Below are 27,545 nucleotides of genomic sequence, written 5' to 3'. Positions count from 1 at the left end.
TAATTTAAATTTTATTTTCTTTAAATTAATATTAACTTTTAAATTTAAAAACATAAACAAATTTTATGAGATTTTAAACTATTTTTTCTTTTAAAATTAAAAAAACATAAAAAAAAATTAAAAAAAACAAATATTCAGAAAAAAAATATTAAAAAAATTGAAAATAATAAATATATACTTTGAAAATGAAAAAAAAATCTTAAAAAGTAAATAATTCCAAAAAATAAAAATAACTGAAAAAAATTTATTTTAAAAAAATGGAAATTGAAAATAAAAAAATTCTGAAAATAAAAAATAATTTATATTTTGAAATTATAAAAAATTATTATTCTTTTAAAAAAAATGAAAATAAAAGTTTTTTTTTCTGAAAATTTGAAAAAACAACCTTTTTGAAAAAAAATTATCAAAAAAAAATTATTTAAAAAAAAATCTAAATTTTTTTACTGAAAAAAATACAAAATATTTTTGATAAAAAATATATTTTTTTATTCAGAAGAAAATAATAATTTAATTTTAAAAAAATATCAAATATAATTTTTTTCAAAAACAAAATTTCAAATATAATATATTTTGTGAAAAGAAAAAAAGTTCTGAATCTTATTTTTAAAATATTTTTTTATAAAATTTAAAATAATTTAAAATATAAAATTAATTTATAATGTGATAAAATATAAAAATTTAAGGTATAATAAAATTTGGATATCCAATAACAAAACCAATATGAATATCTAATAACAAAACCAAATTTACAGGGACTAGAAAAATAGTTAATAATCAACTTTTTGTATAATGTGTAGTTGTATACTCATACTGAAATTTTGTTTAACAGGCGTAGCTGCTGGGAACCTAATAAATCTTGCAACAATTTTATCTCTCAATTCAATTAGGGTGTGCTTCTTTAATCTCTATTATCTTTCTTGTGATGATTATCATATCAATTAATTCATTATCAGGCTATACTTTTTATCTATTAATTGCATCTTATCTCTTTCATGTGTGTAGTGTGTGTCACTATAACATATTTCTTTTCTGGGATTTTTTATTTTCAAATTCTCTTTGGCATTGTGAAAACTAAGAAGTTAGACGAATGGAAACGGTTGATTATAGGGACTGCATAAACAACTATTAGGTGAATGTTGCTTTACATTTTAAAAATATTGAAACTATGAAACATTCATATTAAGATAATATGTAAAATTTTAACACTTTTTCATTAAGTTCAATTATATGTATATTTTCATTAGGATGTTGCTCATGATATTACCAAAGAGTTGCGAGGCAAATTAGATTAGATATTGTTGGAAACTACAGTAATGGAAACATTTTTATTGAATTTTTTTTGTACTATATTAAGTTATAAAACTATGAAAACTTTAATTTTTCTTACAAGTTCATTGATACAAATGTGTTCAGCTATCAATTGTTGGAATTAGGCATGGAAACCGGGCGGATCGGAGGCGGTTTTTCATTCCCCAAATCTAAATCTGAATTCCCAAACAATCCTCGTACCCCATCCTAAATTCAAACGGATTTGAAAAACTAAAACTCAAACCCGTCCTAAACGGGTTCGGGTATCCTGCTTTGTCACCATTCATTTGGTGAAATCAACTTTTTTAATAAAAATACTTATTTTTTTAAAAATAAAATTATATTACAAATAATAAAATAAAACAATATAAAAAAATTTTATACATATATTTCAAATATTTTAAATAATAAATTCAAATTAAAATATCAAAACATTAATCACATATTTAATATTCTAAACTATCAAATAATAATAATAATAATAATAATAATAATAATAATAATAATAATAATAATAATAATAATAATAATAATAATAATAATAATGCACCTATTGAAATAAATGGGACGAATTCGGGGTGGGTACTAGTGTCCCTATTACCCGACTCATCTCTATATTTTATAATCAGAGAAAACACAAGCTCAAACCCAAATTCAATCAAAGTGAATTTTCTCCGTCAACTTCGAAACGAGTTCGGATAGATGATTCACTACATCAACTATTGTAACACTAATGAATCAAGGCTGATTTTTGTCTTGAATTACTGATTTGCATTTTACTGAACAATATTTATTTTGTACATTTTGTTATATAGCTCATCATGTGCTTTTTTACTTCTATTGGGTTATAATAATTATACACTATTTTAGAGTTAGACCAATACCATGTTTAAGAATTTAATTTTGTGTACCTAATAGATATTAACTACGGGTTCTAGAGATGTATTTGAATGAAAATATTAAAAATTTAACAATTTATAAAAAATAGAATTGAGTTTATACTATCGTTACTCATTTACAGTTAAATATTTATTTTAAATTATAAATGTATTTAAACATATTGTAAAACATCTCATTTTATTTATACAACTAAATCTTAATATTTTTTATGTCTAAACTAATAAATTTATCAATGCGGACGGTATCTTCCTAGTTAAACAACAAAGAAAGAAGAAGAAAAATAAAAGTTAATCAAAAGGGATAAGAAGGAAGGAGGTTATGCACACGCTAAAAGTATGCTATAATTATAGAAAAAGACAAGCAAGATCAAATGGTCTTAATTCGAATGATGTCATAAGGCACACAAGTAGATGAAAATAATTGAATCCAGATTCCAAATGCCAAGTCAGGTAAACATGTAAATGTCATAAAGTTTTGCTAAAACATAATTTTGTAGATCTCTTTTTTTCTCTTTTTTTTTACCTATCTCAAGTTTAAAATATTAAAATAACATACAATAAATAATATAAATAAATAAATTAACTAATTTAAAAGTATACCTGTAAAATATTTAGTAAGTACTTTATACCACTCGTGCACATCAACAAATTAAATAGACATTTTTTATTGTTTGTTTCTTATTTATTTATTTTGGTTCTCTATGTTTTACCAAAATGAATAAAAGGAATTATCATCATAATAAATATTAAAATATCTTACAAATAGACAATATGATAAAATTATGTGTAAAATATTTTATAGGATACAAATATATTTTGAACTATAAAGCCTAAATAAAATGTAAAAGTAATTAAAAAATAAACGAAAAAACATGAAAAAATTACAAAATACTAGGTCAGTGAGAAGAAGCATGAAGAAGTTACAGCAGACCTGGTCCTCCATTCATGTGAGCCAACCAAACCAAAACTGAAATTGCCTAACCGAAAAAATGACATACAAAATTAGATTTCATTTTTATTATATATTCTGGTATGAGTTAGTGTTTTAAGTGTCACAAACTTGAAAGAAAGAAAAAACTGGACACATTAGGAAACAATTTCTTGAGCAGCTATACTAAGAAAAACAATAAATTCCATATTCGGATGCCACGAATGCAGATACGACCATTTTCTGCAAAAATATATTATTTTTATCGTTTTTGGTTGACTTCATATAACACACTGTAAATGATGAGAAATCTATGATATTTTCATTTTTTTGAAGAAAGAAAAAGAAAAGCATTCATTCTTCTCTGAATCAAGAAAATGGCAGGTGGGGGTTTTACAACAGATACTGTGGGGAAGGAAAGGGCAAATCTTTATAAAGGGAGAGTTACTCCTTATGTTATCATTGCTTGCATTGTTGCCGCTATTGGAGGATCATTATTTGGATATGATATTGGAATTTCAGGTTCTTCTTTCTTAATCTCAATCATAATTTTTTTTCTCTTCTGATTTCAACGTTTCTCAGTCTATTTCATTTCATGGTCCGGTTGAAAGGTTAAATAAGAATGGTACTGAAAAGGGGAATATTTTTGTGACAACCTTAAAAAACATGCATGACAGGAATATTCCACAAGAGATTCGATTCTGGTTAAGGAATTACAGATTTGAAATTTCAGACGGCAGATCCATAACATTTTTGCATCATGTTTCAATTTTCGGGTTTACTCCGCGTCAACTTCTCTGTGTGCAAATACATAGACTATAATAGCTTGAACCATTTTTTGCATCATGTTTCAATCTTCGGGTTTACTCCGCGGCTTCCTCTCTGCGTGTAAATACAGAGACTGTAATATCTTGAACCATTCTCTCTGCATGCAAATAGAGACTATAATATCTGGAGCCGGACAAAACCACAATAGATGATAAAGATCTCTCTTAAAAGTTTCAACGACATTGCTTTTTGATTTAATAATTAATAAGATATACTTGGATTATCTAGAATATCTTTCTTGATTTGTTACTTTTATATGTTGGAGCAACCTTGATCTATTCCAATTATTGATCAGTGTTTTTGTGTTTAGATATTTTCTGATGCATGTTTTATGGTTAACACAGGTGGGGTGACTTCCATGGATGACTTCCTTGAAGAATTCTTCCCAGAAGTATTCATGCAAAAAAAACATGCACACGAGAATAACTACTGCAAATACGACAGTCAGAGTCTTGCTGCCTTTACATCTTCTCTTTACATCGCTGGTTTAGTTGCATCTCTGGTTGCATCTCCTATTACAAGAAAGTATGGACGTCGGATGAGTATCATCGCTGGTGGTGTCAGCTTTCTGATTGGATCAATTCTGAATGCTGCAGCCATTAGCCTAGCAATGCTGATATTCGGCCGCGTTATGCTCGGTATTGGCATCGGATTTGGAAATCAGGTAATAACATACTTTTGATGATCATTTTTTCTTTCTTTTCTGGTTTAAAATAGTGTTATATTTTTATGAAGGGATGAAACTAACTTTTATTGTCCTTAAAACCTGGTCCTAGATTATCCAAACAAGTAACATATACATTGAAGGGTGGTAGTGTTAATTGTTAATAAATAACAGATAAAATGTTGATGTGAGTTCATAAAATGTACCGGAAAAGAAAGATATTACTAGTATTTGTGATGGAAACAATCTTTGTTTGAGTTAGAAGATTAATACCTTACAACTTGACAAATTACTTGAGCTGCTCCTCCACGTTCTTCTTTTGAAGGCAATTCCGCTTTATTTATCAGAGATGGCACCAACACACCTGCGAGGAGGATTGAACATGATGTTTCAAATGGCGACAACTCTTGGGATTTTCGCAGCCAATATGGTGAATTTCGGAACACAGAATATTAGACCTTGGGGATGGAGGCTGTCCCTAGGCTTGGCTGCAGTACCGGCTCTTCTGATGATGATAGGAGGAGTATTTCTTCCCGATACTCCAAATAGCTTAATAGAACGTGGATTGAAAGAAAAAGGAAGGAAACTCCTAGAGAAAATCAGAGGAACTACCGAGGTTGATGCAGAGTTTGACGATATGGTTGAGGCAAGTGAGTTGGCGAACTCGATAAAGCACCCGTTTCGTAACATCCTTGAGAAAAGATATAGACCGGAGTTGGTTATGGCAATTGTCATGCCAACTTCACAGATCTTGACTGGCATAAATTCCATTCTCTTTTATGCTCCAGTGCTTTTCCAAAGCATGGGATTCGGCAGCCATGCTTCCCTCTACTCCTCCGCTTTGACCGGCGGCGTTCTTGCTTGCTCGACATTCCTTTCCATTGCAACAGTTGATAGATTGGGAAGGAGAGTTCTTCTCATCAGCGGTGGAATACAAATGATCATATGCCAGGTAAGAATTTAAAGATCCCTGCCGTTTCTAATCAATAGCTGAGAATACATGCATTAAAATAATAACAAAAAGACAATAAGCTCTTGTTATAGTTATTTTGTTATTATCTTAACCCATTAATCAGTTGTAACCAAAAACTATGTTTCTACATGAATTAGTCTAATGCATGGAAACTTATTTTTTTTCATTTTTTCACATGAACAGGTTATAGTTGCAATAATTCTAGGGATCAAGTTTGGGGATAACCAGGCACTGTCGAGAGGCTATTCGATATTGGTAGTAGTTGTGGTTTGCCTCTTTGTTGTAGCATTTGGATGGTCGTGGGGCCCCCTTGGATGGACAATTCCAAGCGAAATATTTCCGTTGGAAATCCGTTCTGCTGGGCAAAGTATCACAGTTGCTGTAAACCTTCTGTTTACTTTCATAATTGCTCAAGCATTCCTTACTCTTCTCTGCGCGTTGAAATTTGGGATCTTTCTCTTTTTCGCCAGCTGGATTGTCATCATGACCGTATTTGTTATGCTATTCTTGCCTGAAACCAAAGGTATTCCCATTGAAGAGATGGCATTTATGTGGCAGAAGCATTGGTTCTGGAAACTGATACTACCTCAAGGCGAGCTGTAATTCAGTTCAGGACCTACAATCAAACTTACATTACAGTAATAAATTACATGAATAAAAGATGTTACATCCGAGACCGTCAATGTCTGACGTTAAAGGATTTAAATTGGTATTTTGCCCAATTTATTTGTAAAGAGAGCATTGAAGACAAAAATGTAAAGAAAGATGTGTATGTATCAGTTAATATGGTGAACACTGAGGGAGATAAATATAATAATTGTAATGTGAAGTAATCTAATGAATGGAACCGAAATTCATTCGGTAGACTTTCTCAATCATATCCCAGAAAGATATTAAGTTACTGCAAATAGGATAAAGTAGCAATTTCTTTGTTTTCTCTTTTTTTATCAGTTTTTTCATCTTCTTTCTCCTGTCACTCTTATTTGACATATTCAATTGCAGCTCTTACAGTAACACAAAAGATTAGCAATCATACCTTGCCTAAGCAACAGAAATTCTAAAAACTTCAACTGCGAAACAATTAAAGCCTCCAACTCCATGCTTGTGACACCATAAGATAAGATCACTTGAGCAGATTACAACAATCGAGCAAGTAAAGAACATATAATAAGAATCGAAACTATTCTTTGCTTGTTACACCAGAAAAAAGAGTTTCACAAATCCAAATCTATTCAACACCAATGAAGTCTAGTAATTGTTCCAAAACCACTTCATTCTTGCAAAGAGTTGAACTCATTCATAAACCAAAATGTTTACTTTCAAACAATGAAAATCACATTCCTGAGAATGATAACTGGGATATTCAATGTTATTCCTACTAATATTATTTTCAAAATGTCAACATGGAAATGTTGCACTCCTTATTTCACATTCCGTAATCTAATTATAGAATTTAAACAATATAAACAGTCAGTTAAATTACTTTTACATTGCCACCAACATATGAAAATTCATAATTTTGGTACATAACTCCATTCTTATAACTAATATGACCTAGTAAAATAGAGAGCTCATATTCCATGTCCTAGAAGTGTACATCTATTAATCAACTCATAATCATGTATATAACAATGGTCATCAATTCAAAACATACTATCATAACAGCAAAGTATCAAGTTTTATTGGATTAAATATAAAAAATACATGAGTATAAGTGATCATATCACTCACAGCACAATGAATTTACTTGTCTTTCCATAATGAAACTATAAATAAAACCTAAGCATAACCCTCTTTGGCATGCATTCTAATTTCAAAACCTTTCAATACAAAGGACTAACTAAACTTAGCTAAAAACCCCTTATCAACAAGCTTGATTCTAGTCTTTTGCCTTCAACTTTCTTCTATAACATTCTTTGTTCACTTGCATTCAATGGTCATTTCTAAATAAAAGCAGAGAAAGCCCATCATCATAAGCATATAAATCCAAAGAAAAAAACAGAATCACTTAAACAGAGAAACCACCAAATCATCACTGACGGCGCCTTTTTTCGTCCCAAGAAATCCGGGAACCGGTACAGAACTCGGCGGAGGCGATAAAACAGAAGTCTGTCCGGCATAAAGTCCACCCGTCAAATCAAGAACCCTAACCTGCTTCTCCACCGTCTGAGGATCTGGACCAAGCCGATCGGTTGATCCTAACATCGAATCATAACATCCCTCATCCTCACTCTTCATCACATTGTCAGGACTCAGCTTCTCTCCTCTCTTGAGAATCTTCACCTGACCCATTACAAGATTCAATCCAGGGTGTTTCACGGTGCAGTTTCTATCACCGCCGGAGCGGGAACGACTTTCATTCCGCGAGCTAGGGTTCACGGCGGTCGGTAACCGATTTCTACGGGTACTCTGGTTAGAGTTAGGGTTTGTGATGATGGAAGATGAATCGTTGGATTGAAGAAGAAATGAGGTTCCCATTGAAACATATAGAATGTATCGTGAGATGAATATTTAGAATTTTTTTCTTTACTGCCCAGGAACGTTTTGGTATATAGAGAGAGTGTCTTTGGTACTTAGAATAAATCAAATAAAACTAGTAAATTTAGCTTCTAAATTATAACTAATTTATCAATATAATTTTTAAATTACCAAGCAATTAATAATTAATGGCTAAATTGTTGAACAATTTTCTTTTGAACAAAGTTGTTGAATAATTGATAGTTTAAATCATGACTGTTTATTTAAATAAAATACAAATTGTTTCACAAATAAAGTAAAACTAAATATTATCCACACTCATTTATTTATTTTTTATTTAATTTAAAATGATTTATTTTTAAAAAAAGTCAAATTAATTTATTTTATAAAGTATATTTATTTTATATATGATTAATTTTAAAAATTTGAAGCAATAAATAAATAACATATTTTAACACAATTATTCTGATCTTGTTCAAATTACAAGAATCCTGATCATCTGAAATTTTTTATATAGATGAAACTTAGAAAGTACATCCGCTTTAGAGGTGCATCAAACCAAGGTTGTTTAGCAATTATGGATCATTAGATGTAATGTTCGTATGATTTACTAACATTTATTCTTTGAGATGTCTCTGGAAAAAGGTTATAGGAGATGGAAATCCTAAAATTTCACTTTAAAAGACATATAACAAACTAGCATTAGTGATACACTCTTCTAACCTAAAACCTCAATTTAAGATTGTCACTGGCTTGAGTGTCATAGTGTATGCAAGTAAGACCCTTCATTGTTGAGCAAAGCTCAAAGATCGCTTCCAGAACTTGTAATCAGATTCATCACTATCAAACATCATTTAAAGAAAAAAGACAGTACATAATCATTTGATGTCGTATGTGGGAATCATCCTCCGACAACTCCACTCCAATTTTAGTTTTATGGTGTACTTCGAGAAAACATGAACCAAGAGATTGTTCTCCCCGAAGAGTATTAACGTTTTCTTGAGGAAACTCGTGAAAGACATATTAAGTTAGAATAGGTTAAAGAACCAATGGTCACACTGCGAAAATTTACCCTTTTCTAATGAGATTTTCAGCCAATGAGACGATTGTAACACCCTAAACCCCAAACACTTGATTTATAAAAACACGCGGAAAATTTACTCAAAAACAGAGTGTCACATTCTCTCAGTATAAACATCTTTCTCAACTATCATATTATAGCAACTGAAATAAATAATAACAACTCAACTTTAATTGTCTCGTAAAAAAATCAACTTCATTTCAAATGATAAAAGAAATAGTTCAATAATTCTCATAACACAAAACAGAAAAGGTAACCCGTCCCAATGTTACACTACCAGAGCAACACGTAGAAACTAAAATAAATTCAAAAGCGATAAATGACAAAGGAGACCATCACGCCATTCTCCAAAACACAACAACAACCAAGGCTCCTCTACCTAAGTATATGCACCACATGCGTAAAGAACAACATAGATAAAAAAAACAGGGGTGAGAATACATTCACATATGTTAACGGTGCATAAAACAGCAAGGGTAGTACAATTAGCATAGTTAATCCATCATATAATTCATCCACAACAATAATCATTCACAAATGCAATCATGTATGCAATGTATTCATCTCATCTACTTTGATGCATGTGGTACCAATGTTTTGGATGTCAGAGGTATATTACTAATTAATCTACTTGTCAATGGTTCCTCTTTGAACATGGTTCCTCTCTGAACCATTAGACTTGTCACTAGTTCCTCTCTGAACCTAGTTACTCTCTGAACCATTAAACTCGTCACTGGTTCCTCTCTGAACCCGAGACTCGTCACTAGGTCGAAGTTTTACCTATCTTCGATATATATGATGTATGAATGTAACAAAAAAATGTAATACCCATCTCAAAGCTCCAACTCTAATATTCGTTATTGGTTCCTCTTTAAACCTAAACTCGTCATAAATATCGCCAATACACGACCACGACAATGGTTCCTCTCTGAATCCAAACATTTCAACATAACTCAACGCTTTTATCATAATTTGGCATAATAATCAAATTATACAATTTATCAACAATACTCATTGATACCCATCAACAACATCAAAATTTCATCTATTAAACATCGAAAATAGAATCCACTCGAAAAATCAAGCCGAACGACCCAAAATTGGCCAACCAAGGGCATGATATGATGGTCAGCCCTCCAAGAATGACAGTTGTCACGCCTGCCCATCACATATCTCCCTCACAAACCTCTCACCACGTTGATGCATGGACAAGGACTTTATCCCTGAGTCCATGACGGTCGGCTCGTTAGCTCGGTGGCGCTTGCCTGCTTGGCCAACGCAGTAAAGGTTGGACTCTCACCGCTGTGCATAACATATATTTCTGTGTTTTTCCACTGGAGCACTTTCGAAGCTCCGATTTCGATCCCAGAAAAGTCCAAAAATCATAGAAAATTATCATACATCATTTATACAACATTGAGCATATCAGTTTCACACAGATTAATCATTTATGTCATCGATTGATCACAAAAACCATTAACATGTTCATCAACTTAAAGCATATCAACATGAACATCAAAACTTAGAATTAACACATGTCCTTCACACAACTTACAACCATTAACATATCACAAATTTAACATCAAGTCACAGCAACCTAAAGAGGTTTTGCACAAATCCCTTTCAAGGTTCAATAAACTCATCAATTGAGGAATTTAAAAGAAAAGGGAAAGAGGATAAGGAATAATATATATCCTTTATGCCTAAATACACTCATATCATGAACAGTTCTCCCCTCCCTTACCTCAAATTTGCAGCAACCTTGAAGCTTTGGCTATGAAGATTCTCTCTTCTCCTTCCAAAAGCTCACATAGGGTTTTCTCCTTCCAAAAGCTCACAAAGGCATCTGTATAGAAAAAGGAAGTAAATTTTAATGAAATTGAATCTGAAAATGATACTACCTACTTTGAGGCTGTTGATTTCATCAAAGGAACAACTGAATGAATATGGATTAAATAACTACTTAATAATACGCATTTGAATAATGTATGGTGTACTTCTACTAATTTTATATTTGCACTGTGTGCCAAATTAATAATATAATTAAGAATATGTATGTTCAGTGGTGTGTAATGTCCAATGCTTGCATGAAACAATAATGTTGAATATGTTATGTTGATTTACTTCTTCATTAATCTTATTTCTATTTTAAGAATGTTAGACATGGAACATGTCAAAGACATTTGCATTCCAGACAGTGGAAATATTTTACTAAAATAAATCTTACTAAATGTGTAATACATACAATCTAAGGTCCTGCAAATTTGATTGAAGGAACATGTAATGCTATGTCCATGTTACCAAATGGGACTAAATATGTCATTAATAATGCTTTATACTCTCCAAAATCAAAGATAAATTTGTTGAGTTTTAATGATATATGTCGTCAAAGATATGATATTGAAACTACAACTGAAAGTAATATAAAATATATTAATATTACTGCTAATGTTTTGGGAAAGAAGAAAATTTTAGAAAAACTACCAAACTTTTCTTTTGGATTACATTATACATATATACATGAAATTGAATTTAATTTAGTAGTAAAAGAAGATATCAAAACTGTGACTTTATGGCATGACCCCTTAGGTTATACTGGATAAAAAATGATGCGTAAAATAGTTGAAAGTACCCATGGTCATCCATCGAAAGGTTTGAAACTTACAAAAGAAGATAAGTCATGTGAAGCTTGTTCTCTTGGCAAACTAATAATTATCATATCCCAAAATTTTCCCTCCCCTTTTCATTTCTACCTAACTTTTGGTTTGAGACTTCATCTGCATATCCATGACATCATAGTACATTCATTTGCATTGAGAAGCACAAAATCATGGATTCAATGGCCTTGATCATACAAAGCATGGAAGAGAGGCCGAGTCCCAAACTAGGGTTCATTTTGATGGCTTTGCTTGTATTGGTGAACTTTTCATCTTGATTTTCTTCATCATGAAGCATAAGGGGAGCCCTAATTCATTGGTGTTAGATTGCAAGCATCATCCAGATCATTCAATCCCTAAAACCCTAATTTCATCTGATTCACTATCATCCATTGTGCATGTTCCAATTGTTTGATCAAGATACATTCAAGGACCACTTGTTCTTGTCCCAATGTGAGGTTTCATTGGTTGGATTAAAGTTCATTGTAAGGCTTTACATGTTCATTTGTGGTTTGTTTGCTTTCATTGGTTCAAGCCTATTCTCATGGCATCACAACTCCCATTTTTTCATTGATTTTATCTGGTCATTTCATCTGGTCATTTCTAGTTCATGGTTTGTTCATGTCTAGTTGTTCATGTGTCCATTGATTCTTTGTACAAGTCTCATTGCCCATTCTAGGATCCTTGATTCATTGGTCATTTGTGCCATAGAGGATTGTTAATTCAAATCCATTTCCATTTTCATTCATTTCATTTCCAATGCCATGGTAGATTATACATTATCCTTTGATTCATCCAAGTCTTGTCATTCATTAGGTCATACGCACCATACATTCAAGTTGTTATGGTTTTAGCTTTGAGTGCATGTATCATTGGATTTCCATTAGTCAATTTCCAATCCAATTCATGGGATTTCTCATTCAATTCATTTCATACCATTTCATTTCAAACCAAGTATCATTTTATAATTGTTAATACCTTAGGATTGGCATTAATTTTGTAAAACAAATAATGTAATCATCTCTGTTGTTTTAATATGTTGGGTTGAAGAAATTCAACATCTGGACCAACATGTCATGTACGATGTCACGACATCATGTCTGTGACATCGCACATGTGCAGAAAACTGAATTAATTAATTCAGTATATATTCTGGGATTAGTGAGGATATTTGGTGAATATCCTAACTCCCATGTGGAGGTCTTAAAGACTCAATCAGAATATATATAGGCTCAAAATAAGGAGATATATATAGAGAGATTTTAGGATTAAAGACCTTGATTGTAGCAGAAAGTTTCTGCTGACTTTGTAACAGCAAAGAACAAGTTTGCTGCGATTTCTGAAGGCCCAAATCCAGTTGGGTGATTAGGTTATAAATAGCATATCGTAACCTAGTATTTGTAAGCCTCTTAGAATGAAAAATTAGGGGTGTGTGTGAGGTAAACCTCCCAACTTGTGGGAAGGTTACCATGTGTTTCTCAGTGTTCAAAGCTGAGAGTATTTGTAACTCAAAGCCTGTAGGTAAGAGTGATTATGTGCTTGAACGAAGCTGTGAAGTAAGTTCAAGTTATTTAACATTACATTGGTTTGTAGTGATAGGAACGGAAACTGGAGGTTTCTATCTAGGAGTTCCTAGATATAGATTGCATTGGGTAGGGATTAAGTGAAGAGTTGTAAACGGGGGAGTTTAACTCTGAATTAATACTGCTGATAGTGGATCTTCTTCCTGGCTTGGTAGCCCCCAGATGTAGGTCATGTTGGACCGAACTGGGTTAACAATTTCCTGTGTTTGTTTTCCTTCTGCATGTTAAAATCCTTTTGCCATAACATAGCTGGTATTTCAGTCTGCTTATCAAAATAATAACAGACCTGGGATATAGCCTTCTGTTTGAATGTCAATCAGAATGTTGTGACATTCATCAGTGACAGCATATACTGAATAATTGGCATGTTGGTTTCAGTTCAGTATTTACTTAAGTCTGGTCTTCACGAGGATAACAGACCTGGCCAAAGGATCATTGTGAAACTGTCAAACTGGATGTCTTGACAGTTGTTCCTGTAGGCTGATACTGAGGTAGAGACTGGTTGGTCTTTTCACAATACAACAAATTTAGCACTGTCCGTTTTCAGGAACATAACAGAATCAGCATATGTTCTGGCTGTCGAACTGAATGTTGTGACATTCATTCTCAACAGCATGTGCTAAAGTGTAGGATGATTGGTTTTTCTGTTCAGTATTTTTCTCTGGCTATTCTTTAGGAATCCAACAGCTGAGCTAAAATCCAGGAAACTAACTACTAACCTACAATTAATGAACCTAACAAATAGTATATTTGTTAGCAATCTAATAAGTGGAAATTAGATTAACGTGTTCAACCTTTATTTTAGGAAATACATGTACAAGGCCAGCAAACTGGAATAATGTAACAGTTGATGTTCAAATCACTATTGAGACATCTTGTTGATGACTGTGTAGGAAAATAACAGAATTTAGTGCTATGGATGATCTCTGCTGAGTCTTTCCACCAGATGCACAGAACTAGGTGTTCCTCCATTCTAGGGTGATATAGAAGCAGATGTCGTGACATCTGTGAACGTGTGCATATTAGTACAGGGTTTAATAACTGTCTTGCAATATTAGTTACAATGTTGAATCAGATGTCATGACTTGGAGTAGAACATCTGAAATCTGACTATGCCAGAATTTCAATAATCATATTCAAAGTCCATACATGTACAAAATTACAAAAATTATCATTTTTATAGCAGTTGACTTTTGGTCAATAGTTGACTTTTTGGTCAACCAGTTGATCAAAGTCAACTGACCCCCCTTGACTATGATAAGGCCTAACATAATACCATTTGCCATATTTCATCATCAAAATCCATTTTTGCTTGCTTCCATCATGCTTTCTTCAAATTCAAGTTACCCTTGGTCAAACCATGTTCATCATGCCATCCTACAAAAAACCAAACACATTCATGGCCCATTACAACACGTTCATAATAATACCAAACATTCATTAACCTAGCATATCATGCATCATCAATTTATAACCATACATTCAAAGCTTGCAAGTTCAATAATCCAAGCAACCATAACCCAAACCTAACACATGACAACCAATAACCTACAACCAACAACTAACTGTTGATTGTAGTATGAATGCTATCGTGGGTAAATATTTTTTATCGTCTCCACATGGATTAGTGCGATATCAATTTCGTTCAACAGTTACTAAGATTTTAAGCTTGGTTTGCAAGTTTTATTTTAAAGTTGCATTGTCTAAAATGGATGACTAAAAAATAAAGCTCTAGAGAGGTGAGAACTTGTCAAGATTGAATTTCATCTACCGATCAAATACGCAACTTACCAATCAGTTGTACACAGTCATAAACATTTGTTAATATCATCACGTATTGCTCACAAAATAGTTCATGTCTAAACTTCCAATGAGATTTCTACCTTATTGTTTAATCGACAATCTCTCAGCCTATTAAACAATACAGAGCATTAAGAATCTATACACACGGTGAATGTTAAACCTAAATTTATGTCTAGTGTTTAGAATCTAATAGAATGTTTATCCTATATCTATATTCGAAGATTAATTCTCAGTAACAACTCAAATCATAAGATAAATATGTAAACAAGAATAACATTGATAAAGATTCGTGAATAGATTGTATACAATGCCATGATTAATAAAAATACATATTATACCAGTAAACTTACATCCAATCCCAACAAGAGAGGGATTTAGCTACACATAGTATCTAGATACAAAAAGAAGGATGTAGAGGAATAAGCACCCACCATGATTTCCCAACGATAGAAGCGAATCCAACTCCGGATCTTCAAGAAGCACCTTCCACTTGTTGTTTTCTAAGCCTTACTCTCTCCAAAAATGGCTTCTCTTGGCTATTCCAAGAGAGCTCAAGAAAAATATCAGAGAAAAACAGAGAGAGAGGTTAAAAGTATGATTTGGACCTATTTATACAAAATTGGAAATTTTTTGTCTCGCCCGACAAACTGATCCTCGCCCCACGAAAGTTTCTTTATGGCCTAGCTGGAAGTTAGAGCGCATCAAACTGCCTTCAGCGAAATATCTTCTCTCACCCGGCGACCAAGGCCTCGCCCAGAGAACTCAAAATCACAAGCCCTCATCGGGCGACGAGGGCAAGATTTTCCCTTGGATTTCATTTCTCTGGTCTCGCCCCGAGCTTTCCAAAGCTCGTCGGGCGAGCTCGCTTTCTTCTCGCCAACTCATGCCCGACGACCATGCCAGAACTTCCCATCTTAGCTGTGTTCCTTGTTCTTTGAATTTTGTCTTTTCCTATGGTTTCTTGCACCATTTCTTGCACACTAACACACAAATCAAGGACACCAAAGTTAATTGTAATTTATATGACATTTGTGGCAAACATAGGGAAATTAATCAATGAAACCGCAAAATAGTTCGAAAAATGTCAAGTTTTTACATATCAATTATAACCCAATTTGGCCCTCATCACTAACCATTCAATAATATTCATAACACAAAGGCATAACACAAACACCATGATACCAAAACATGAATAGTACAACCTACCTAGCAAAACATACTAGTCCAAGCCTAGCAGCCAATCTGCATCAACATCCTGCATCAAGTAAAACATGTAACATCATCCTAATGCACAACAACCTACCATCCATTGCAAATGAACCTACACATGCCATCAACCAAATGCAAAGTCAAAACATGATCAACCCGCAAGCCAGACTGCACCAACATTCTCCAACCATCCACCATTACCTCACAATAATTATGCAGCAAGCATGAGCAAAGGCCTGCAACCATCTCACCATATAAAATCGACCAAGCCATCCTGTTGTAAGTGATCAATAAACCTGCAGTACACAATTGGAACAACAACATGACATATCAAGTTGATCAGTGCACAAACCCTGCAGACCACCAGCCATTGAACAATGGCACAAACTTGCTGGAGCAGAATAAATAAAATCGAGCAAAACTGAGTTGAACTCATGTTAACCTAACCACATTAGTATCACACTAACTAAACCTAACATTTCCAGTTAACTAACCACTTCATTCACCTAACTAACCAATTAGATTTTCAGGAATTCCAACTAACTTTTCCCCTCGATTTCCACATATTTCGGTTATAATTTTCAATTGACTTTTCACAAACTCCAAAGCATAACAACCTATATAAACAACTTGCAATCATTTCCACGGGGGTCTCAATAATTTTCCATCACAATTCACCAATCTCTCAACATTCATCTTCAATGAATCATTTCCACATGAAACCTCTGCATCATCTTTAACCTCTCAACCATTTCACCACCTTCAATCAACCTTTACCACAAATTACTCAGAGCACATCCCTAGCCTTCGTCGAAGTCCCACAATTGGACCTTGAATGAAGGCGTGTTAAAACCTCCATTTGATTCCATCACCATATTCATCAAGCCTCTTAATATTTCATCTCTACATCTGATTTCTATTCAGCTAACTCTACTTCATTCATCAACAACAACCACAATTCACAAAAAACAAGAAAATTTAGGAGAAGAAGAGGAAGAAGCTATATACGTAGTGATAAGAATCAAAATCAAAGAGATAGGGATCTGTAACTGAGGAATTTATAGCTTGGACCTGGGTTTCTTGTGCCATCCTTCATCAACTTTAATTGACACAATTATCGGGGTAAATCACGTCCTTGTTGGTAGAATCTCCATTTCTCTTATAACCAATTTCTTCATGCAATCTTGTTCTTCAGGTTTCTATGGTTCATTTCCCCATGACTATTGTTAGGTTCAAAGATGCATTAGTGTTTAATTTAACATGGATTGGTTAGGGTTCTTGAGCTAAATCTCCTTGGTTTGCATCCTTGAGTGATTTTCTTGTGAAATTGGACCTTGATTTGTATTCAGCTCATTGCCACAATTCAAATGATGTTTTTTTCATTTTCGTTTCGATGGAGCATAGTTGACGGAGGCAACCTCTGGAGCGGTGGTTGGTGGTGGTGGCTCTAACCTGAGTTATGTGAATTGTTCTTGTTTTACTGCATGCGTTTTTTGAATTTTCAGCTGATCACATTTCCCTTCATTCATGATTGGGCCTCGTTCCAATGGGCCTTGCATTTTACTGAATGTAATCATTGTTTTGAACATAAACCCCCTGTCTTTATACATTAATTAGTAATGGGCCTCCTTGTTGGGCCATGCGCCAGATTTTCTTTGTGCACCCTGTTGGCCATATAGACCCCTATATTTTAATTAATTATGAAACTTCTTTGCTAATTTCTTTTTGTGCCATTTTCGTTCATACTTGTTTAATTGTAGTTAATTCATATTGATGCAAAAAAAGGAAATTAACATGATTATTTTTTCTAATTAGGATTAATTGATTCCATTTAATTCTTAATTGTTTTGAAAATGTCTTGAAAAATATATGATTAACCTAGTACTAATTAGGTTAGACTTTAATTCAAATTATTAAGAATACTTAGTGTATTTGGTTTTAATTCATTTTATAATCTTATTTGTCCTTAATTTTTTTTAGATTTAATTGATCTTTTAATCACATTGATTCTTGTTAGGCCTTAATATGATTTTATAATTAGTTACATTCTTAACCAATGATATGCTCCCTTAGTTTAGGTTGATTTTAGGGTTTCTAGATTCTCAATCCCTTATACATAATTCAACTATTGATCTTCATTCCCACTGATTGAGTTGATCAAAGTTTACTTTGATCAACCAAATCCTTTTAACTGTGATAATTCCCTAAGCTTGTTCAAGTGATCAAAAGACCCTTGAGCACTTCATAGGACAAGTCCCTTGTGTTCAAGTTGAACTGGATCTCAGAAGCTCAAGACTCAAGATCAAGACTTCAGACTTCAAGTCAATATAAGTCAAGCATTGCATACAAACTAGACTACTATCAAGCACACCAAAGGTGTATCAACATTTGTCAATCTTGATTCAATTTGTATGTCATGAGCCTTAAGCAACGAAGAATGACGAGAGATATTACTCCTACCCTTGTCTAGAGTACCTTTAAGTACGGGGCGTAGGCCCTAGCTACTTAAAGTATTCATCTTCGTTCATAAAATTTAGTATAATTCGAATCAAATGATTTTCATGTTTCCTCCTACAACAAGCAACACTACATCATCAAAATCATATATCATAATCTTCTTTAAACACTTGTTAATCATGATGAGAATTACACGCCACGAGCCTTAAGTAACAAAAAATTATGAGAGGGAGCCTTTCTATCCTTGTATAGAGCATCTTTGAGTACGAGGCATATGCCCTAGTTACTCAAAGTATTCGCCTTTGTTCATAGACTTTAATGCAATTTGAATCAACCAATTGACAAGGTCTTCTTTAGGCAAGCACATCAATAATTCAACACTTCAATGGTGCAACATCATTGCTTCATTGATCATTGTCCTCTTTAGATCACCAATCATACTCTCTCCTTGATATCAAATACCCATATTTGAATCCTAATCAATCTATCATTCACGGTTTCTTTATAAGTCCTCTTGTGCTTAGGAAAACCCTATTCATTTGTTTGCTTGTCTTATCAGTCCTCTTGTGCCTAGGTGAACCCCTTAGAGCTCTTTTGCCTTGTAAACTCTCTCATGTGTTGGTAAATCATCTCTTATTCATTGTTTGTCTTATAAGACCTCTTGTGCTTAGGCAAACCCCTTTGAGCTCTTTTGCCTTGTAAACCCTCTCGTGTGTTGGCAAATCATCTCTTATTCATTGTTCTCCTTCTAAGACCTCTCGTGCTTAGGTGAACCCCTTGAGCTCTTTTGCCTTGTAAACCCTCATGCGTGTTAGCAAATAATCATGTATTCATTGTTCTCCTTCTAAGACCTCCTGTGCTTAGGCGAACCCTTTGAGCTCTTTTGCCTTGTAACCCTCTCGTGTGTTGGAAAATCATCTTTCATTCATTGTTCCCCTTTTAAGACCTCTCATGCTTAGGCAAACCCTTTGAGCTCTTTTGCCTTGTAAACCCTCTCGTGTGTTGGCAAACCATCTCTCATTTATTTTTTCTACTTTTAAGACCTATTATGCTTAGGCAAACCCCTTTGAGCTCTTTTGCCTTGTAAACCCTCTCTATGTTGGCAAAACATATTTCATTATTTGTTCTCCTTTTAAGACTTCTCGTACTTAGGTGAACCCCTTCGAGCTCTTTTGACTTGTAAATCCTCTCGTGTGTAGGCCAATCATCTCTCTTTTGTCACTTAGGCTAAACACCACTCATTGGTTAATGTCACGCTCTTGCTATTCAAGCAATTTGCTTCGCCTTTTGGCAACCCAATCAAATCTTTCTTTCTTTGTTCCGTCTTAGTTCCTCGAACTACGAAGCTCTGACTTTCTCATTGCATGATGAGAATACATAAGCATAAGGGTTCGAACCCTTGGCGAGCATATTTATTATTATTCTTCCTTCTTCCTTAAAGCACCATCCATATCTTTCATGATCTATTATCAGCTATCTTCAATCATAACCATTCATCTCAATGATGTACTGTTTCTTTGGACCAAATACCAATATTTCTTTAGATTCCATATATACATTTTAGGAAAATAACCAGTGTCCACCTTTGAACCAAGAGTTGTTTGTCTCGTCGGCAAATATTTCATTACCTTTTATTTTTTAGCTTGATGCATGCTTTACTCTTTGGTTAAAATATCATTCCTTTGTGGATTCAAACAATACCATTATCTTTTGGTTCCAAATATACCTTTCATCACTTCTGCCAAACCTTTCAGTTCTTTTTGCGTTAGTTCTACGAACTAGTGACCTTTGAATTTCTCATTGTACAATGAGAATACGTAGGCACGGGGATGCGAATCATTGGCGAGCACATTAATTATTTCTCTCTAGCCTACCATTCACCTTTCATCATCCGCTATTCACTACCTTCATTCAATACCTTCAAATCATTCATTCCCTAGTGATATATTGTTCTCTTTAAGCCAAATATATTATTTCTTTGAGTCCCATACATACTTTTAGGCCAATAACCAATGCCCGCCTCTGATAACAAGAAACATTCATCCATACACTATTTCTTCATTCAATACCTTCAAATAATTCATTCCTCAGTGATAACAAGGAAAAAGTCCCGACTAGTGGCTCAATAATATAACCAAGAGGATGACAAATATTATGAGGAAACTTATGCTCCAGTTTCCTGCCTCGAGGCTATATGCCATTTACTAGCTTTTACATACTCTAAATATTTAAAATTATTTCAAATTTATGTTGATGATATTATATTTTGTTCTACTAGCATGCAATTAGTTAAAGAGTTCTCAAAGTTAATGCATGACAAATTTGAAATGAGTCTAATGGGAGAGTTAACTTACTTTCTCGAACTTCATATCAAGTATCTCAAAGAAGGGACATTTTTGTGTCAATCAAAATACTTCCAAGAGTTGCTTAAACACTTCGGAATGACAAATGCAAAGTCAATCAACACTTAAATGCCCATTAACAGGAACTTAGACAAAAATGAAAGTGGTAAGGATGTTGACATCAAAAGGTATAGAGCTTACGTTAGAAAGTTCCATTTCATGTGAGTGCATTCACCATATCTCATCATATGAGGTAGTATCATTTCACTTATCTCTTTGTTCAAAAGTTTTTATTTCATGTGTTGCTTATATGTCTCTTATATGTGATTGCATGTTTATGTTCCAAATGCGCTACATTTGATAAATGATACTTTTCATGTATGCTCACTTCCAAAAAAATCGTTGTTAACCCATCTTTGTTTCAATCTATATGATTATAGTGACTTCATATTAGTATGTCATTATCATATGTGTCTCATGCTTTTATATCTTCACATTGGAAGTATTCTTGAAGCTAGTGATGTTTGAGCATGTAATTTATGTTATTTTGTTTTATCCTCCTGCTTTTCTATTTTATCAATGTTATAATGTGCTTATAATGAACTCCTTGTAATCTTGAATTAATTGCATGTTGATTTATGTATAAGAAATCTTCACTTTAACGTCATTCTAATGATATGTGAGTGCACGTCATCGTTGAACAAATTCTCCTTGCAACGTCTATGCGTGTTATATATGTTGTTGTAAGTTTTACACGATGTTTCTCACATTTTATGGATTTGTCTATTTTTGATGTTGTCAAAGGGTGCACATATTCAATGGGAGCTATGATAAGACATCAAATACTTCGTACGATTTGTCATCATAAAAAAAAGGGAATATGTGACTGCATATTCTTTTAGAAAAGGTTTTCAATGATGTAAAAACTAGGACACTTAGTATTTATATATATATTGAATTTTATTCTCTAAGTCTAGATGTGCATTTTCATATTAGGACACTTAAAATCAGGTTAAATTGGTTTTTACAAGTTAAAATTATGATTTTACATGAAAAACAAGGTTATGGGTCGATTCATCCATGTTATGGGTCGACACATACTGAAGACCTTTAAAATAAAAGCCATTGCCTTCTATGTGTTGATACATAAGGCTCTTGGGTCGATACATAGCACATGTGGGTTGATACATGCTTCTTTGAAGTCAATACATAGACAATATGTGCAACACATAAGATTTTGAAGTCAATACATACTACTTTAATTTTTCCAAACTTGTAATTTTTCTAAACCTCTCTCTCTCTCTCTCTCTCTCTCTCTCTATATATATATATATATATATATATATATATATATATATATATATATATATATATATATATATATATATATATATATATATATATATATATATATATATATATATATATATATATATATATATATATATATATATATACACACACACACACGCGTATTCATGCATTATTTTTCAAGCAATTGAAACCAAGAACAAACAAAGCATTGCTCATCATCTTCAATATTTTTTTATGTATACACACAACAATTACACATAATCATTTTTGTTAGATGATATCTAGATCAAGATTTATAAGGTCCAATTTAGGATTGTTGTAATCAAATTAGGTTGAAAATTCTTTGGGGGTTTCATTGATAAAACTAGTTGGGGTTTTCCCTTAAAGATCAAGGTTGATTTGGGTTTTTTGCACAAGATTTCACAACGAGGACTCAACCGAGTGAAAGCTTTGAAGAACAAGGTTTTCTTTCAAAGGAGTAGCGGTAACCGAATGATCGAATTGGAAATATTAGGTCACTTGATCCTGCTTAAGATCAAGGGAGAAGAAGAAGATAAAATCAACATCAAACTTAGGGTTTGGGGGTTTGGATTGCAACTTTTTCTCTTGTATACAACATTTGTAAAGGTTAATTGAATATCTCAATTCCATTTGGAATTGGAGGAAAATGTATCCATAATAAGGACAATCGGGGAACTGCCTAAACAAATTATTATGTTCTCTCTCTCTCTCTCTCTCTCTCTCTCTCTCTCTCTCTCTCGTTTTACAATTTGATAATTCATTTAGTGTGTAATTTCATATACTGAAAATTATGTTTGTGTTGAAATCTTTCAATCTGTTTTGTAAGATAATTGGAATCTAAACAATTGCAATTGATTTTTCGTATCATCAACACAAAAGAAAATCAGTTTGGTGTTTATTGCACACCAAGAGTTTGATAAGTTATCATAGTCATTTTTGTTTCTTATTTCATTAGAAGTTGATTATCAAAGTGTGACATAGTTCAAACGTTATTTTGAAAAGTGTCATCCAGACCCTTCTAGACCTGGGGCACCTGCTCCATTCATACAAAATATCGTGTCTCGCTTATCCTTAGAACCTGGAGTACCATAGAGAGTCTCATTCTCCTTAGTAGATACCAGTATGGAAATAGAGTCTCGATCAATTCCAATATTATAACAATTGTTCGGTATTCTAAAAATCAAGAATTATTATTTTAGAATATATTGCTCATTTTGAATTTGAATAGTAAGAACCAGCTGAACTAATCACATTTTTACATGAACATATATAAAAATTATAAGAGCTAAAATGATATATTATGTCTCACTATTCCTCTCTCATGTTCACTAATTTCTTATTAAATTTGAAAAATAAATAAATACATAATTAATTTAAAAAATAAAACTACAAAATTAAAAATGAAGAAGAAGAAACTAACTATTAATATTTTATATATATTCACAATGAATAAGAAAAAAAATAGAAAAAATATAAAGAATAATCCTCTATTTTAATTTATTTATGCCTATACCATGTATATAATCCTAATAATAACAGTGGAGTAATACCCATTACAACAAGAGTGTTAATTAGTACATAGTTCAAAGGAAATTCTAGAGAGACGTAGCAATCTATTGATAAATGCATAATAATAAATATATGTAGTAGAGAGAAGTGTATAGAAAACTCTCTTGAAATATCTAAAATAATTTATAATGTATAGATTATGTATAACTTTTCCTTATTTCCTATAAATAGTGTGAGCTTATTATTTGTAAACTAAGGTAGTAAAAATCTAGTAAGTAAACAAATTTGTAAAACTTCCTTTTCTTAGAGCACACGATAACGATGTTTGAGATGTTTGAAAAAAGTTATAAGGAATAACAAGACAAAAAGTCCTTAACTCAAACACCGAAGGATGTTTTGAAGGATTCAATAAAAAGAAATAAGAAAACTATTTTCCTTATTCACCAGGAATTGAATGAAAATGAGTTTGAGAAAATCTCAAATGCAATAACGGCTAAGAAAGCGTGAGAGAAGCTCCAAAAATCTTTCGAAGATGGAGATAAAGTAAAGAAGGGGTGTCTCAAAATTCTAAGAGGGGTGTTTAAATCCATGCATATGAAAGATTCAGAGTCTCTTTTTGAGTATTTTTCAAGAGTTATCACTATTTAAAATCAATTAAAAATGGAGAAGAGTTAGAATTTATGAGAATTATGAAGAAGATACTCCACTCATTAGACCCTTAATTTGAGTATTTTGTTGTGATAATCGAAGAAACAAAAGATTTAGATACTACGATAATAGAGCAACTTCAAGAATCATTACTAGCTTATGAGAAAAAATATAAGAATAAAGTAATCATGGGAAAAATATTCAATATTCAACTAAAGGAGAATGAAGAAACTCAAAGAAATGGGAGATGCCGACAGAGTCGAGGTAGAGATCAAGAACAATGTCACGACCAATGACATTTTGGACGTGGTAACTATGGAAGAATTTTAAATTTCACTAACAATAGTTATGAGAGAGGAGAAATCTCAACAAAAGGGCGTGGAGGAAGTTATAAATCTCAAAATCAATGTTACAACTGTCAGAAGTTTGACCATTACATTTTAGAATGTAGATATTTCAAAAATAGAGTTGTGGAGAAGAACAACTAGGTGGAAGGAAATAAAGAGAAATTTGAAACAATGTTGCTAACACATGAAAATAATAAAGGAAGCCAAAAAAAATCATGGTACCTTGACATTCGTGAAAGTAGCCATATGTCTCGAAAAGAACATGATGAACTAGAAAATGAAACTTTCTCATTTGGTAATGATTCTAAGGTTCCAAGAAAGGAAAAAGTAATATATTAATTTTATTAAAAGACGAAAGACATCAATCTATATAATACATTAAATCTGAAGCGGCGAATTATATCACGATACATCATATGACACATATTCTATATTTGACCCATCATCATTATTCTTATGCGGCACCTCCAAAAATTCACCTTTATTTTTCTAATGGTCAAAGTACATACCATTCTTTTATCGAGGTCATGAGTTCGAACCTCGAAAAAAATAAAAATATATTAATCTAACAACTATTTTATAATTTTTGATATATATTATTTGTTTAAATCTTATATAGTATTATTATTTTTCTTGAAATAATTTTTGAATTATAAAAAAGAGAGAAAAACGTTGATATATTTTTTCAAGATAATGCCACACTCGTTTTGAATAAAATAATCTAACAATCCATCAATTACTTCAACTAAGTATATTTGCTCAAATTTTAAAAATAAGAGAGATGTGTGAATCTAGAGAAAAAACTTTGATATATTTTTTCAATATAATGCCACACTCATTTTGAATAAAATAATCTAACAACCCATCAATTACTTCAACTAAGTATATTTGCTCAAATTTTAAAAATAAAAGAGATGTGTGAATCTAAAAACTATTAAATATTTTTGATTTTATTGAAATCTTAGCAAATAAAAGTTGAAACAAATGTCTTTAGTGTCAAATTAGTTATTACACAAATTTCAAAAGTTTGTCACTATTTATTGATATTTAAATATGATAGAGCATGCAATACTTTTCAATCTTATTGATAAACGTCACTATTATATTCTTCATATTATGACGAACAAATAAACTATAGACAGAGGATAACATTCTTGATTTCTCATATATGAGTGTCAAAGAGACATGAGAATCAAAATATAAAAAATGATCACAAGTAATATCTTTTAGAGTTATTAAAATTTGCAAAAACTAAATTCTAGATATAACTGTGAACTTCCAAACATATATTTTTTCTTTCAAGTAAAATGTTCATTTTTATTGTTGATTAATTCATATTGTTGTCTATATTATAATTCATAATAAGATGTTACAATATAACTCTTTAACCATATTTTTCAAAAAAAAAAGAATATAATTTAAATTCAATATTACTCAAATAAAAATTAATTCACAACAGCGCATCGAGCGGGTTTTAATCTAGTTTATTTTAAATGTTTATTACGCTTTAAACACAAAAAACAACATTTTGAGTTTGGAACAACTTTTAGAAAAATACACTACACCAAATAACACATTTTATGACAATTTTTTCACCTTATCCAACGAACAACCAAGTTTTAAACCATTGGCGCACCACATTTAATTTTATTTTTTAAATGCTACCTATTCCCTCCATTGTGCATACAATCGAGGGGAAAAGTTATGATCAATCTCCTTTCAAATCCCAAAAACTGCATTTAAGCGCATTCTTTTTTATTTATTTATGATCTGTTCGCTCGATTGAGTTGGAAATCGAGGGGAAAGATTTTGATGAGTCCCCAATTGAAACCCAACAAATGCATTTTAGCGCATTTTAGTCTTTTTAATTTTTTTTAATACATATTCCCTAAATTGTGCTATCAATCGAAGGGAAAATTGTTTTATTTATAACTAACGAAACTTTGTTGTCCATTTTAAAAATAATAACGGTTAAGACATTGTTACTCATCAATCCACATGAAACATCAATGATCCGCATGACACCGGCACCAACAAATTAGAAAGTAAGTACTATTGGACATGTGACTCAACACATAAGAGGGAGTGAATTCTGGATTTTAGAAAAACAATAGTTTAAAATCGAATTGTTATTAATTTTAGAGTTTAAAAACATTTTGTTAAAACTATTTTAGAAATTTGCAGCGGAAAGTAAATATGCAGAAAATAATGAGTTAAGGGTAGGAGAAATGACATATGAGATTTATACAAATTCAATCGAGAAGACTTAATCTTGTTAACAAGATTTGATCTTGAGAGTGTCCAATTATGATTAAGAGCTTTTAGTTGGTTAAATTCTCGAACCCCTATATACAAGGAAAACTGAAGTTTCATAAAAACTTCCAATCACACAACGAACAAAAGAGATAAGCGGTTAATCTTCCTTCCAAACATGAACTTCAAGAGAGAAGTGATTAGTCTCCCTTCCTGTTGATTCTAAGTGTTGGCAGCAATTTT

At 32.2% G+C, this 27,545-nt stretch overlaps 2 protein-coding genes across 2 annotated transcripts; one reads left to right on the top strand and one right to left on the bottom strand.

The window, feature by feature from the left end:
* The first annotated feature begins 3,121 nt into the window (after positions 1-3,121).
* On the top strand, positions 3,122-6,478 carry LOC127084578 (sugar transport protein 7). Its single transcript, XM_051025097.1, has 4 exons — positions 3,122-3,657; positions 4,308-4,627; positions 4,953-5,579; positions 5,784-6,478. The coding sequence occupies exons 1-4, from the start codon at positions 3,513-3,515 to the stop codon at positions 6,201-6,203; spliced, it is 1,512 nt and encodes a 503-aa protein (XP_050881054.1). The 5' UTR covers positions 3,122-3,512; the 3' UTR covers positions 6,204-6,478.
* A 1,126-nt stretch (positions 6,479-7,604) lies between these two features.
* Positions 7,605-8,078, bottom strand: LOC127089122 (uncharacterized). Its single transcript, XM_051029348.1, has one exon. The coding sequence runs from the start codon at positions 8,076-8,078 to the stop codon at positions 7,605-7,607; it is 474 nt and encodes a 157-aa protein (XP_050885305.1).
* Between the last annotated feature and the right edge of the window lie 19,467 nt (positions 8,079-27,545).

The sequence above is a fragment of the Lathyrus oleraceus genome, chromosome 1, assembly GCF_024323335.1.
Source record: "Lathyrus oleraceus cultivar Zhongwan6 chromosome 1, CAAS_Psat_ZW6_1.0, whole genome shotgun sequence".
Taxonomy (NCBI): Eukaryota; Viridiplantae; Streptophyta; class Magnoliopsida; order Fabales; family Fabaceae; genus Lathyrus; species Lathyrus oleraceus.
Note: the sequence above shows the minus strand (reverse complement) of the source record. Positions and strands in the feature narration are given on the sequence as shown.